The sequence below is a fragment of the Ostrea edulis genome, chromosome 1, assembly GCF_947568905.1.
Source record: "Ostrea edulis chromosome 1, xbOstEdul1.1, whole genome shotgun sequence".
NCBI lineage: Eukaryota > Metazoa > Mollusca > Bivalvia > Ostreida > Ostreidae > Ostrea > Ostrea edulis.
Window position 1 is genome coordinate 70,987,842 of NC_079164.1, and position 16,280 is coordinate 71,004,121.

The following is a 16,280-nucleotide window of genomic DNA, read 5'->3' on the forward strand; positions in this document are numbered from 1 at the left end:
TAACTGTCATTAATTGTTCAAAGATCTGCTATAATACTAAATTCTCTAAATCGTGAGATGTATATCGAGAACAGACTGAAGCCTATATCAACCATCTCCCAACAAAATATCACACCTTTTTTTATAAATACATTTTTATACGATATACAAGTGTAATATCATCATACTAAATTTACATACAAACATTTATTACAGTGGAACATAGACAATATTTGTATACACGATACTGACATTGATTAAAGTAGTAATGTTACAATATTTATAATTTTTGTCGACCAAACATCTTTCAGAAAATTCAAAATATTTTGTTGTTGCAAAACTACAGCATTTGGTATGAAAGACAGATTAGTCAATTTAATTGACTTTTTATAAACTTTTTTTTTCTTTTCCCATCATATGAAATGTACTTCACGTTTAGAATCATATGTGACAGGCTGTATTCAATTTGGTTTCTTCTATAAGTGCGCAACATTGCAAAGTAATGGTCATCATAAAGACTTTATTCATGTTATGTTCTGTATATATCAGGGATTTCCACGTGTGGAATGAAAGTTGGTTCAAACGCCCTGACCTTCCAGAGGGGTACGATGGATGGCAGGCATTCGATCCGACGCCTCAGGAGTGTTATGAAGGTAACTGTTATATACTGGTCTCTACCATATTGTTGAATGAACCTCTAAGAGCACACCGTAAGCAACATGCCGGAAATTATTATTTCTAGATATATTTTTGCTATTTCATAAAAGACCGCCCGCATGCGCGTGTGTGTTGATTAAATATGGGAAAGCAAAACAAACAAGAAGATGTTACCATTATTCCTACTCTAAACCAGCTAAAACTACTCCGAAATACACAGCGTGATTGCTTTTTGATTGAACTTCATAAGACTAGTCTGATCTTACAGTCTTTCGTATTGAATTATAGATATATACCAGTCAATTCAGGCCCGTAGCCAAAATGAAAGCGAAGTGTACGCAAAGTATAAGGGGTCTGGGGCCGTATTGAGGCCCCCCAGTGGGTCCAGGACAAAGTCCGGGGGGGGGGGGGCTGGAATCTCTTGGGTTTTGCCAATGAAAGCGCATATTTTTTGTGCATAAAAGTAAGGTTTCTTGTCAATTTCCAAACCCAAAAGAATTCACACAAAATTATTTTCTAAAGTGTTTTATAACGCCACCTCACCTTGTGTACTTAGTTGGTTAACGTCCCGCTCGAGAATTGTTTTACTTTATATGGAGACGTCACCATCGCCGGTGAAGGGCTGCAAAATTTAGGCCCATGCTCGGCACTTATGGCCTTTGAGCAGGGAGGGATTTCTATCGTGTCACACCAGCTGTGACACGGGGCGTCAGTTTTTACGGTCTCATCCAAAGGAATTAGATTTTAATTAGAATTTAGTCACCTCTTACGACAAGCAAGGGGTTCTGAGGACTTATTCTAACCCGGATCCCAACGGGACCTGTGTGTACTTGGACTGACTTTACATTCGTTTTATGATTTTTGTTTTCGACTCGACTGGCATATACGGTGAATGTTATTATTAACAAAGAACAGCCTAATCCATCTACTACATGTACCAATATGATGTACATTAGAGTGATATTCGACATGATGTCTATCAATCTGATTAAAATCAGATCATTCTTTGATCCGCTCCGGTAATGTTACATGTATGTCGTTACACAAAGCGATTGATATAACATTACCGGAGCGGACCAAAGATAGGATTTTAATCAGATTGAATGTTAATGATTTGAAATTAAAGAGGATATTAAAGATTGAAAGGAAATTATGATGCTGATTAAATTATAAACCGGGACTAAGTAATGCAGTTATTTTTTAGGCATAAAATTTTTTACCGGCAATGATATCTCTCTCTCTCTCTCTCTCTCTCTCTCTCTCTCTCAGTCAGAGAGACAGTTGCATACTTGCGTATAAGCACCTACGCGCCTGCAGTCTATCTACAATGGGTGTATATAATATACATGTACTGTATATCTAGAATATTTATCTGCACGGTGCCCCAAATGATCAAGTGAAGATAACGAACAGTGATCAACACCATACATCCTATATAAAGATACAAAATCAAAAGAAAATTTCAGAAATATTTCATTTCATGACGATTTTCTTACCCAGAACATTATTCAACAAACAATATTTATTAATATATCCATTTCATTCACAGTTAAACTGAAAATGAAAACGGTATACGGTACTATTTGCAGTGAAGTATGGGATTTTTCTTCAGAACATCAGTACTTGTAAATATGTAAATTAATAGCAATTTCTGGCACGCAAAGAAGGAAGACAATTTAAACTGAAATCCAATTATTTATAAAGAGTGATGGAGAGGCACCGTCCTCTCGACGTCTTATGGATATTGGATCATTCCTCGCTCATTTAGTCAAATAGCACTCGTTTAAACATTGAGTCTGTTTCGGGGTCCACCAAAAGAGTTGATCAGTTTCTGTCTGCGTGTGAATCCATTAGACCGCTAGATGAGGGGATGATCTTAGTAGTTGTGTTCATTTAAACCATCTTTTATATCTCAATTTTCCCTTTGAAAATCTATCAAGATAGAATTATACAAACCACGCACATCCCCACTCACTAGAAAAACAACAGTTATTAAATTATTTCTGAAATTCTAGCATTAGGACAAATATTTCCTAATCAGTCTGCTCTGCTTTATCAATAATAAAAAGCTTTTTGAAAAGTATTCATTAATCAAAATATCCCATTAATTTATTATATGGAATATACACAAACTCTGTGAAATCATCATCAAATACATGTAGATTGGACGTACATGGACAGTTAAACCTGTTTAACCCCACACCTGAGTAGTGTCGTGCACTGTAGAATCCAACCGATAATTTCATTCTAAATATTCTGTACGATACGACACAAACTTTGTTTTCAAGGGCGTGCAGGTTTTACTGCATACAGATTTAGAGAATTTTTAAATTTACATGTATCCATAGAATCACATCATCTAATTGGATAACAATAAGAATAATAACACATCTCATTATATGATTTAGTATTTTCGAGCTTTCTGATCGGCTGAGGTTCAACAAACTAGAAGAATTAGAACGTTATGTTTACCTCCATTTGCCTTCAAGGTGAAAGGAACATCTGGTGTTTCTAATATCGCACCAAAAATAAATTGGAAATTTCCGATAGACCAATGAGAATTGGCGTCTCTAATCTCTTTCTACTAGGTCTTGCACTCTAATTTTAATTAAAGACGGCCGATGAGATGTTCTGTATATGAAAGGTGAAGGTAACGAACAGTGATCAGTCACATAACTCCTGTAAGCAATACAAAATAGATAGTTGGGCAAACACGTACCTCTGGATATACTAGAGGTGGGATCAGGTGCCTAGGAGGAGTAAGCATCCCCTGTCGACCGGTCACACCCATCGCGAGCCCTGTATCTTGGTCAGGCAAATGGAGTGATCCGCAGTCAAAATCAGTGTGCCAAGAACGGCCCAACAATCTGTATGAAACATGTCAGACAGCATCTGACCCAAAGATAGGATGTATTGGCAAACTAGATCGTTATAACGACTTGAGAATTTCGAAATGCTGCCTCTAAACGAGACTGTTGGAACCCCTCACCATCAGCTTGGTTGTCAGCAGCCTGCCTCGATTTAAAAATTATATATAATTTTCAAAACATAACTCATAGGATCAGGGTAGGCCACCATTAGAGTTTCGAGTATTACATAAAAATATATCGGATTAAAATATCTCAACAGCTTCAAGGGAACAATTTGTCAAATTATGATGCAAAAATTCCCAGGTATTGTATATTCATATTCAATATGACCTCTTGAGCGCGGGCAGGGCTACAATAGTGGTTCAAAATGATACACTATAAGTGTCTCATATAAGTTTCTCAGTTGAGTAGTGGGCTCTTGATATTGGAGTCCTTCCATTGCGGAATCACCATAAAGTTGGAAAAGTAAAAGAGTAACATTATGTTAGGTAGCTTTAATATGCATGTACATAACATTGTTCAAACCACTTCAAAAATAGCTTGATTATTGTCACCGATAAGCAAGATGTTCAAGGGATTTTAATGAAAATGAATGGGTCTACAGATAACAAACGGTAATCAATCTCATAAATCCTACAGCGAGTATGGCAGTATAATGTATCGTGTATTAGCAAATTTAGCTCATTGTAGGAGAAATTGTTTCGTTGCTTGTTTTAAGGCCTCTCAGCAAGGTTACAATCGAGAAAACGGGTGTGTGTGTAGAGAGAGGGCTAGAAATCAGTGTAAATTTGATGTGAACTATCTGTTCGAAAAAGAATACGTTGCGACAAAGGAGATGGTATATAATAGTATTTTATGTTTTAATAGCTTTGAAAAGGGAGTTTTGGAAAAGTCAAAGGTGTTAATGGCAGTAAAGAACTTTGCGGAATTCGTTTTAGAGACTTTTTATTGACTGGATACTTTGCAACCCGCTTTGATAGATGGTTGTGAATTTAACTTGACCTTGGAATAAAGGGGGTAGATCATAGGGTGTAAGGACGTGCATCGTGTTCCGGAATTGAATGTCTAGTAATTATTTTTTCCAATCCTGTTTCTCGATTTATGTTTCCTACACAAATCTTGTGCGCCCTTAGATTTATTTTTTTCTCTCCAAGTTTCCTGATAAATTCACTGTGAAATATTGCCTACATCAGTATATTCTAAGATCGATAAAAGAGAAATTAAATTTTAGACCTTCAAGTGAGCTATCAACGAATTCAACGCATATTCCACAGTCCCCTTGAAGAAAAATTCAGTCTGTGTTGTATGACCTACCGGACAGAATTTTCATCAAGATACATATAATATATATATTATTTAGCTTTTTGTTTACAAATACGAGAAATGTTTCCTGATCAAAGCATTTGAACGCTGAAAATAACTAATGGGTTTTTTAAACAACAAATACACATAGTTTGCAAATAACGCAACACATACCACATGTGATATACTAATATAGCAATATAGTTTACCAATACAAGCTATCATTGGGTCAAATACCATCTGACTTGATTCATACCGATTGTTGGGCAGTTTTTGACACACTGATTTTGACTACAGATAACTCCGTTTAACTGCTCAAGATATAGGATTCACGGCGGGTGTAACCGGTCGACAGGGGATGATTACTCCTCCTAGGCGCCTGATCCCACCTCTGGTATATCCAGAAGTCCGTGTTTGCCCAACTCTCTATTTGTATTCCTTATATAAGAGTTATGAGATTGATCACTGTTCGTTACCTTGCCTTTCATACTGTATACATGTATATCTCAAGGAAAAGTGCATCTGCACAACAATGCATAATAAGAATGTTTTCCTATGTACATCAGATGTGTTTTGAAAGTGCATAGTTATTCAATCATTTAATTATGTTTTAAAAGCGAATGGTTCTGATCTAATTCTTTTATCATTTAATATTTAATTAATTAGGTGTCTTCACGTGCGGACCCTGTTCTGTACGAGCAATACGTAACGGGGAACTATATCTAGGCTACGATACCAAGTTCCTGTTTGCAGAAGTAAACGGAGACCGCATATTTTGGACTGTGGACACTGAGGGCAATATGGAACCCGTGTACCAAGACGATGACGTGGTGGGAAAGTTCATGAGCACCAAGGCGGTCAATACCATATCACGGGACGATGTCACGTCCAAATATAAACAGGACACAGGTATTAATAGTGTCCATTCGTTATTTGAATTCTAAGATACGGGGAAGAATTTCGTTATTATAATTATGATGATATAATTCCTGCAATTTCATTGGCTGAAACTATGCAATTTATCTACGAGCATGCTAAATACTTTATTCGCTTTTTTTTTATTATTGTTTTGTTGTCTTCATGTCATGATTTCTTATAAGTAATTGGAACTTTTATGTTGTGTGTTAATTATAATTGTGTATGCTTTTTTATTGGAATTGATTTTGGGTGTAGGGAAATTTCAGAATCTGTTTAAATGATTTGCAAGTGTATAATGAATAGCTGAAGTATGTTAAGTGCAAAGTAGTGTGTAGATGACTTTGGCAGTCATTATAAGATCCATACTTTTAAGTACCGATTCTCTTTCTGGAATGTAATTTCACTCCTTTAAGACTAATTAATATATCTAACCCAAATGCTCTTGTAGGTTCTATAGAGAAAACAGAAATCATTGCAAAGGCCAACCGATTCAGCGGGCGTACGAACGTGCTGATCAAAAAACCGTCGGCTTCCGACGTGGAATTCTGTCTAACCGGCGAAGTCCACAAAACAGGAGACATCGACATAGAACTAAAAATGACGAACACTAATGAGGAGTCGAGGATAGTAGAAGTCTATATGATTACCGTCGCCACTAAATACACCGCCGTGCCTCTGTCTGATATCAAAGACTCCAGTTCTACCAATGTACTCGAGCCCTGTAAAGGTAGGCTAGAACACCGTAGGCTATGTGTAAAGGCAGGCTAGAACACCGTAGGCTATGTGTAAAGGTAGGCTAGAACACCGTAGCCTATGTGTAAAGGTAGGCTAGAACACCGTAGGCTATGTGTAAAGGTAGGCTAGAACACCGTAGCCTATGTGTCACTGTCGTTGTGCATGTTTGTTTCTCTGTCTCCAAGAGTTGTGAAAATATTTGAGCAACTGGATCTTACATTGTACATTTTTCTCAGAAGTTTTCGTTGTTTTTTTTAAAGAGTCCATATCGTCCATGAGTCTAAAAGCAACGGAGTACCTTAATACTATTGATTCAGATAGTCATGTTTGTGTGTATGTCATGGCAACCGTCAAGGAAACCTCTCAAGTTTACATCAAGCGGGAAATATTCCGGGTGGAGCAACCAAATTTGGAGCTAAAGGTAGGTCTTAATTAACTGGTCTGTATCACGTTCTGTCAAGTCACAGAACGATCATGTCAATCTGCCTCTAATTACTACACAAAATGAGAACTTATCCCATTTGATTTATGTTGGCAGACAGAAGGAAGCGCCATTGTAGGTAAACCATTTGATGTCATTGTGAAGCTTGTAAACCCGCTGTCTGTTCCGCTGAATGGTGGGTCGATTTGTATGGAAGGACCCGGCATGGTAAAACCATCATCCGTCAAAATTAAGTAAGTCATCTCAATATTATCCGGCATGGCTTTATTGCCCACACAAAATACCACAGTTATTTCTGTAAGAAGAATCAGACAAAGTTCTCCCGGGAGATACTACTTAAGGTTAATACAATTATATCGTGTGTTTCCTGACGGATATACTAAACGGAAAGATATGTTATCATGATTGAAAATTCTTCGACTACCATAATTAGTTTTCACACATCAAATACATCATATAGATTTCAAATTCCCAAAGGGTTTCAATGTGGTTATGTTGAATTATATTGATAAAAAAGTGCAAATGGTCATGTTTAAAATGTGAAAGACGTGTGTTATTTGATTACAGAAAATCGATTGGCCCTAACGAGGAAATTCGTGAGACTGTGCAGGTTAAGCCTCGTCGGGCCGGAAGAAGGGAAATAATGGCTAGTTTTCAGTGCAAACAGCTGTGTAATGTGACTGGAGTGGTGGAGGTGGATGTTGTAAATGAGGGTAAAAACTGACGTCAATGTAGGAAATATACGTATTGTACACAGGTTCTCAACCGTTTTGTATTATTTTTATTAAATCAGAATTATTATGGTGAGTGTTCTTTTTCCCTCTTCATGAACTGGGGCATTCTGCCTGTGCCACAAAACCACACAAAAGGTTAGTTCATGACCGAGTAACATACAACTGATCTTATTATCATTTTTCAAAATGATTGCAAAATTGGCATGTTTCGATTATAAAAAACGAAACATAGATCATGTTTTATTCACGTAATTCTACAAATTTAAATGATGTACACGAACGGCCAATGCCTTTTTATTGCAATTTCAATTGCCCTCGCGCATACATCAACAGGGATCTTGTCCAATTCTCCACTAGTGTTCCAGCTCTTATCATCTTAAGTATATGTTGATTATACTTAAAAGATCGAGTTGTATAAAATGAACAGTTTTTAAGTATTTTGTCCTTCATTGTAGAGCCCTTAAACATTCGAAGCAAACTGTCGATTGTTATTACCAAGACTAAAACTAACCCTTCAACGTGTAATGTAATAGAAGAATTCTTTACAGCGAACCGGTTTTAAAAACGCTGTATTCAACGATTAGAAAAGAAATGAATTCTCATTTATATCAGGTGATAAATACCAAGATAACTCATGAAACGTCAAGAGCTTATTTCCAAAAGGATCTTTTAAGGTGTGGTTTTGCACTAGTGTCGGCGTAAGAGGGTCATTAGTGTGGGTAAAATCCGGAGAAAACCCATGTACATATGTATCCGTGGGGACGACCACCAGACCCTCTGTCACTAGTGAGCATCAACCCCGGATTACAGAGGTGAGAAGCGAGTACAGGATCCGCTCAATCGTGTTAATATACAGGATTAACTGATTGAGTATAAGGACTGACAAAACACACATTTACCAACATGTTTATTAACTTGAAAATATGTCGCTTGTTTGTACATGTAGGTTACTCATACATCTCTTTAGAAAAGTGCACTGTATATTGTTTACACGAAACGCTATACTACTGTAGATATCAAGCTTCTTTTATTTTAACAAAAGCATGGAAGTACTGCAAATACTGGACGGTATTAATACGCAACTATCACCTGAAAACAGCGGTAAAACTTGGACATAAACAGCGTTAAATACATGTACATATAAACCATGTGATCAACCTCGTCTTCGTTTGATTTATAATTCAAATTTAAACAATAATTCATTATTTATAAAACATAATTGTCATTTTCGTCTGATCCTGAGATACTGAATTTTAATTGAACAACCACCCTTAGTAATTAACACATTACAAGGAATTGTAACGGGATGTTACTTTACGAGGAAAAAAAATTAAACCATTCAAATCTCCCTATCTAAGGATACAATAGACGGGTACCTGTAAAGTGCGAAACGAAACCCACCGAAACGAAACGAAACCCACCGAAACGAAACGAAACAGATTGTATAATCGAACTCTTTTAATTATAATAATTAAAAATGGTATCTCAGGCCCCTGTTAAAGTTTACACATATAAATAAAATTCGCCTCCCCTTTGATGTAGGCTTTCGGCTTGACTGATACAAAGTTTTAAAAGTTGGAAAGGGGGGGGGGGGGGGGTAAGCACAAAGCAAATAAATACCATGTGCAATTAGCTTTGGATCCATAAATTTCAGAACGGGAGGTTACAGTCCCATAGGTCAGAGTTCTGGGGAAACACACTATACGAGGGATGGGGTCGTCGGCGTTGGATCCGCTTTTGGGCATAAATACATGTTTCAGTATTTTTGTTCTAAAGACAAATATATGTATACATGTGGATATTGTGTATTTGTATGTAGTATATCAAACGGTGGATTCTGAATATGTCCTCCCGTTCTCTTTGTGATTTCTGCTGAAAATTCCCTTGTTCATAAGCCTTTTCAGTTTACAAAATGCCGACCTCCTCCTAATATTATTGCATTAAAAAAAATTCCGTTTTCCATCCCGTTTTCAATTCCCCGTCTTAGCAACACCCCAAATGTCAATCTTTCACCAGAGGGTGTATTACGCTACGCTACAACGATAACTCTGGGTAGAGATTGCCCAAATGTATAGAGTTTTTTCCATTATTGAAAGTACTCGCACCTCAGCAGTTAGAGATAAAATAAGAGCTTAAGAGCTCTTCCTGCTTTCAATTTTCTTAGACACCAGCTCCTTCAAACAATGTATCTATGCCCAAAGGCGGATCCAACGTCGGCGACCCCACCCCTCGTATAGTGTGTTTCCCCAGATCTCTGAGACTGTAACCCTCGGTTCTGAAATTTATGGATCCGAAACTAATTGTACATGTCATTTAATCAACTACGGATATGTACTTTGTGCTTACCCCCCTTTCCAACTTTTAAAACTTTGTAACAGTCAAGCCGAAAGCCTACATCAAAGGGGAGGCGAATTTTATTTATATGTTGTAACTTTCACAGGGGCCTAAGATAACATTTTTAATTTTTATAATTAAAAGAGTTCGGTAATGCAATCTGTTTCGTTTCGTTTTGGTAGGTTTCGTTTTGTTTCGGTGGGTTTCGTTTCGTTTCGGTAGGTTTAGTTTCGGTAGATTTCGTTTCGTTTCGTTTCGATTTCGTTTCGCACTTTACAGGTACCCTACAATAGACAGTGTGCCACAACGTTCACCTGAGTCGTCTTGTCCATACATTGACTAAATGTAAAACCCTACCACAGCCTTCCCCCGTTCATAAAAGATCACGATACGAACTACTACATGCAGATTCTTCCATATCAATTTGACAAAGCTGCATATTCCTGTTGCTATTATTTTAATCTTATGTATTTCTATATAAAATCGTGAGTCTACATTACACGAATGTTAAGTGAATGTCAATTTGAAAAAAATGGATACTGGTGGCTCTTGAGAATATATATATATCGATCCAACATAATAATAATAATATATACATCTTTCTCAGATCCTAATTTGCACCAAAAATCAAACAAAGATGACAAAAATATTATAATAAGCAAAAAGGTATTCAAAGAATGATAAGATATTCTTATAAGTCAAAAACATTAAAAACGCGTTAAACCTCCACCTCAATCGTCGCGTCCTTTCGTGGAGTGCATGGCTGTTAAATTGCAATTGTTTCGGGGGGGGGGTGAAAATTTTACGACAACGACAGACGGCGGATGAATTTCAGTCAGCAGAGTTTACTTGAAGCTATGACTCGAGTAAGCCATGGTAAACAAATTTTCAATGTTTATGTAAATAGTTTGCATGTATATCTATGCAATTTCATCAAAGAAAACTTTATCATGGTAATTAACTATCATCAAATTATTATTATTATAACGGCATAAATGAGTTGCAAAGGTATGCTTTTAAGTTTTTTAATGTTCAAAGGATTGAAATGTTGATTAAATTTAGAAAAAAATAAGTTCATGTCAAAAGATTTTTAAATTATTTGTTTCAGTGTTTTAAGCCATTCTAGCACCAATACGAGTATGTATCACTCTTTCCAATGTTAAAACAAATTAGTTACATCATGGAACGACTAGGAATGTTTTCTGAATTTTTATCGTAATCCAATCTGAAATAGAAAATGTAAATTAAAAAAAAAGCGAAACATGAAAGTACTTTTCAAATTTAAGCATATTTCAAAATCATTGTATCACATTCTGTAATAAACCCTTACCAACTACTGGCTGGAGAGGACGACGAAAAGCCTTGAAATATACAAAAGGAAAATACAGAAGGAGTCCACTGGCTATAAATAGAAACGCATACAGGAACTCGACCCGAGGTGACTGTATGATAGGAGCCAAAATGAGGTAGAGTGACGTCAAAACCACAAATACGGCAATTACAGTGGGAACCTGCCGGTAAAATCAAACATCGAGTTTACTTTGACGTACTTCATCTCCAAATAATTTTATCTTGTGTCGTTTCATGCTTTACACACACACAGAGAGAGATTAATCAATGTTCATTATCTTAGCCTTTCACATTAATTTTAATTATATATTTTGGTGTATATATTAATTACAAATACTTGAAAGAAAAACCCCACAGCCTGCATTTCAACTTCCGTAACAAACAGCGAAGGAGCGAGGGAAGGATGTTTCATAACCTACCCGAAAAGGTCTCTCTGCCTTAGGTTCTGTTCGCCGTAAAACTAACAATGAAAAGACGGTGAAGCCATAGGCGATCCAGGCGGAGAAACTGAAGAAGTCGATCAAGGTGCTCAGGTCCCCAGGAATAATCAAACAGGCACCAATAAACGCCTAGGGGGAAAAAAAGCAAATTATACCAACAATGTTAAAGTGTTCCCTATCCTTACAAAAATATGAATATTTTGTTAAAAATATTTTGTATACAGATTCAGCACTGACTAATTGATATCGATCATCTCAAAATACTAAAATCAAGAATGCATAACATTGTATAATGCATGAAAGGCGACGATAACGAACAATGATCAATCTCATATAAGCAATACCAAATAGAATAATTGTTGGGCAAACGCGGACTCCTGGATATACATGTACAGTGTACCAGAGGTGGGATAAGGTACCCAGGAGAAGTAAGTATCCCCTGTCGACGGGTCACACTCGCCGTGATCCTTATATCTTCATTAGGTAAACAGAGTTATCCGTAGTCAAAATCAGTATGCCAAGTACAGCCTAACAATGGGTACTCGTATGAAACAAGTCGGACAGCATTTGACCCAATGATAGGTTATATTGGCAAACTAGATTGTTAAAACGACAATAGAATTTGCAAAATGCTGACTCTAAACGAGACTGTTGAATGCCCTGCACCATCAACATGTTTGTCAGTAGCCTGCTTCGATTCAAAAACTGATCATACGCAGAACAAGCTCTTGGCGTATCGGATCAGTTGAGAAATATAAATATCATATGCAGATGATAATGGAATATTTCTATATAGATATGGGAAGTTGACGACGGAGAATCTGAAATCATCCCGTTTATCATAAAGTTAAGTAGTTAGTTTGCCGTTAATATCTATTTTCAATAAAATATCAATGTATGAAGCAGAAGTGGACGACTCTGTGGTGTCTTTTATTTCGAGTTCACAGGAATATATCGAATCGACATATGAAAGAAAATTATTATTGTTAATAGATAAACGTCCTCAATATATCTAAATATGGAATTGAAGGCCACAGCAAGATATTTTTCTTATCACGTTTTTGAATAAATTCTGCTTCATAAGAATATACATGTAACAAGTGGCCCATGGGCCACATCGCTCACCTGAGAAAAGAGTGTTTATGTTTTAAACCCAACATGGCAGGTGTGACCAGAAAATCAATAGGGGGTCATACACGTTGTAAATATGTGCATTAAGTGTGTAATTGTAACAATTGAATGCCCTTCAGTCAAAGATTTTTGGTGCCAAGATTAATGATATTCACCAAGTTGTTCAAAAGGAATCGACGGCGAGTTTTCTTCTTCTTAATTTATAAATGAAGACAAAAATGAAATTATATCACTAGATTTATTTGGATGCAAAATTAACAAGAGCAGAAAAAATTGAAAATTTATCTACCTTTTTCCTATATATTCCCATGTAAAATTTCTTAAACACTCCTCCTTATATATTCCCATGTAAAAAAAAAAAAAAAAAATCAAAAAAAAAATCGATCTTCTATGTGGCCCCAACCTTCGCCAGGGGACCATGAATTCCACAAAATTTAATCTGCACTACCTGATAATGCTTTTACATTAAAATGACTAATCATTACTATGCTCTTCTTGAGATGAAGATTTTTGAACATATATTTTTTTAAATATTTCAATGTCAAACTTTGAACCCCTATTGTGGCCCCTCCCTACCCCCTGGGGGCATGACTTGAACAAACTTGAATTTACACTACCTGAAGATGCTTCCATATAAATATGATTAATCACAGCTTTGCTATTCTTGAGAAGAAGATTTTTAAAGATTTTCCCTATATATTTGTGTGTAAAACTTTGATCCACCCCTTGGGGCCCCATCTTATCTCCGGGGGCCATGATTTGAACAAACTTGAATCTGCACTATGTTAGAAAGTTTTCATGTAAAAATCAGCTTTTCTGGCTCAGTGGTTCTTGAGAAGAAGATTTTTAAAGATTTTTCCTACATATTTGTATGTAAAACTTTGATCCCCCCTTGGGGCCCCATCCAACCCCAGGCGCCCATGATTTGAACAAACTTGAATCTGCATTATGTCAGGAAGCTTTCATGTAAATCTCAGCTTTTCTGGCTCAGTGGTTCTTGAGAAGAAGATTTTTAAAGATTTTTCCTATATATTTGTATGTAAAACTTTGATCCCCTATTGTGGCCCCATCCAACCTCCGGGGGCCATGATTTGAACAAACTTGAATCTGCATTATGTCAGGAAGATTTCAAGTAAATCTCAGCTTTTCTGGCTTAGTGGTTCTTGAGAAGAAGATTTTTAAAGTTTTTCCCTATATATTTGTGTGTAAAACTTTGATCCACCCCTTGGGGCCCCATCTTATCCCCGGGGGGCCATGATTTGAACAAACTTGAATCTGCACTATGTCAGAAAGTTTTCATGTAAAAATCAGCTTTTCTGGCTCAGTGGTTCTTGAGAAGAAGATTTTTAAAGATTTTTCCTATATATTTGTATGTAAAACTTTGATCCCCTATTGTGGCCCCATCCAACCCCAGGGGCCCATGATTTGAACAAACTTGAATCTACATTATGTCAGGAAGCTTTCTTGTAAATCTCAGCTTTTCTGGCTTAGTGGTTCTTGAGAAGAAGATTTTAAAAGTTTTTCCCTATATATTTGTGTGCAAAACTTTGATCCCCCCCTTGGGGCCCCATCCTATCCCCGGGGGCCATGATTTGAACAAACTTGAATCTGCATTATGTCAGGAAGCTTTCAGGTAAATTTCAGCTCTTCTGGCCCAGTGGTTCTTGAGAAGAAGATTTTTAAATGACCCCACCCTATTTTTGCATTTTTGTGATTATCTCCCCTTTGAAAGGGACATGGCCCCTCATTTGAACAAACTTGAAAGCCCTTCACCCAAGGATGCTTTTGGCCAAGTTTGGTTGAAATTGGCCCCGTGGTTCTGGAGAAGAAGTCGAAAATGTGAAAAGTTTACAGACAGACAGACAGACGGACGCCGGACAAAATGTGATCAGAATAGCTCACTTGAACCTTCGGTTCAGGTGAGCTAAAAACGGGTCAGCTAACAAAGGAGCACAATTCGTGCCCATGGGAAGGTAAATGGAGTTATCCGTAGTCAAAATGTGTATTCGTATACGTGTTCTGATCAAACAGAGCCCCAGCAAACAACACGTGTTTGGATACTATGTTTGATAGTCTAGTGTATTTATTTGATCTACGTCAAAATGTACATGATGTGTGAAGGTAAAATTTATCCTTTTACACAATAGTCGTATTTTTAAACACACTGTAAACACTGTAGGTGGGACAGATTGTTTCATGCATCCCCGGTAATCAGTCCACCTGCCATGAGCCTCTGTCTGGGTCAGGTAAACAGAGTAATCCGTAGTCCAAATCGGTATGAAAACAACGGCTTGACAACTGGTAAGAAGCACGTCTGACAGCAGTCGACCTTAAAGACAGGCCGTGTTTGCACACACGGTTATCAAAACCACCATACAATTTGGGAAATGCTGGGAAATGATTACTTTAACCGAGATTGTTGTAACCTCTTTAGTGTCAACTTATTTTTCGGTATCCTGCTTAGGTTTAGAAAGTGATCATACACAGGACATGCTTTCGCACATCGAAACAACTAGTGTATACCTATAATGACGGAATACTACAACATATTTGCTGGTATGTGAAATATGAATTCAAAATCTTAGTTCGAAGGAAATTGACAAATCTAACAAAAGTAGTATTGAAGGTAGTCAAATGAAGCACAAGTGTATGCACAATGACAGCAATTTGTTTTCACAAGGATGGTCTACGTATCTTCAATCTAATACACAGTAAATCATTTCACATATATCTCGGAAACGTATATGGTTCAAATCAGAATCGAGAGTTGATCAATCAGATTGCATTGTGTGGCGACATCTCAGAATGTAGAGAGGATCAAGGAATCCGTTCTACTCTTTATAAGATTGTTCTTAAGACCGATATTTCTATCTCTGATGATAGACTATATTTACGCTGATTGTGATATGTTTTAGGAATCAAGCACTTAATATAATGATGATAGACTGTAAACAAAATGGCAATAACGAGTAACGTTTTTATAAAAGTAATATTCTCCGTGTCTGATTGGTGGACTGGTATGATATTATCAATATCTGATTGATGGACTGGTATGATATTAGCAGTATCTGATTTAATGGTGAACTGGTATATTATCAGTATCTGATTGGTGGACTGGTATATCATCAGTGTTGATTGGTGGACTGGTATATTATCAGTGTTGATTGGTGGACTGGTATGATATTATCAGTCTCTGATTGGTGGATTGGTATGGTATTATCAGTGTCTGATTGGTGGACTGGTATGGTATTTTCAGTGGCTGGTTGATGGTCTGAACACTTATTAACTGTCACCGTTCCGATACTTTTTAACAATTTAACTGCAAGGATGGTGACTTGTCAACAGGTTGACAGGTGTGTTATTAGGAATGACATTCTGTATGTCAGGG

General features: G+C 36.8%; 2 protein-coding genes across 2 annotated transcripts in view; one reads left to right on the top strand and one right to left on the bottom strand.

The window, feature by feature from the left end:
• The window catches only part of LOC130046409 (protein-glutamine gamma-glutamyltransferase K-like), a 45,556-nt gene extending 37,850 nt beyond the window's left edge, over positions 1-7,706 (top strand). Inside the window, exons 9-14 of the mRNA XM_056158982.1 lie at positions 529-632; positions 5,475-5,717; positions 6,175-6,453; positions 6,722-6,882; positions 7,000-7,136; positions 7,471-7,706. Of these exons, the coding sequence (XP_056014957.1) occupies positions 529-632; positions 5,475-5,717; positions 6,175-6,453; positions 6,722-6,882; positions 7,000-7,136; positions 7,471-7,627 (1,081 nt within the window). The 3' untranslated portion in view covers positions 7,628-7,706. The remainder of the gene's footprint in view (positions 1-528; positions 633-5,474; positions 5,718-6,174; positions 6,454-6,721; positions 6,883-6,999; positions 7,137-7,470) is intronic.
• A 3,276-nt stretch (positions 7,707-10,982) lies between these two features.
• Positions 10,983-16,280, bottom strand: part of LOC130052856 (b(0,+)-type amino acid transporter 1-like) — a 31,668-nt gene continuing 26,370 nt past the window's right edge. Inside the window, exons 11-13 of the mRNA XM_056158989.1 lie at positions 11,741-11,890; positions 11,302-11,482; positions 10,983-11,196 (exon numbers count right to left, since the gene is read on the bottom strand). Coding sequence (XP_056014964.1) covers positions 11,150-11,196; positions 11,302-11,482; positions 11,741-11,890 — 378 coding nt within the window. The 3' untranslated portion in view covers positions 10,983-11,149. The remainder of the gene's footprint in view (positions 11,197-11,301; positions 11,483-11,740; positions 11,891-16,280) is intronic.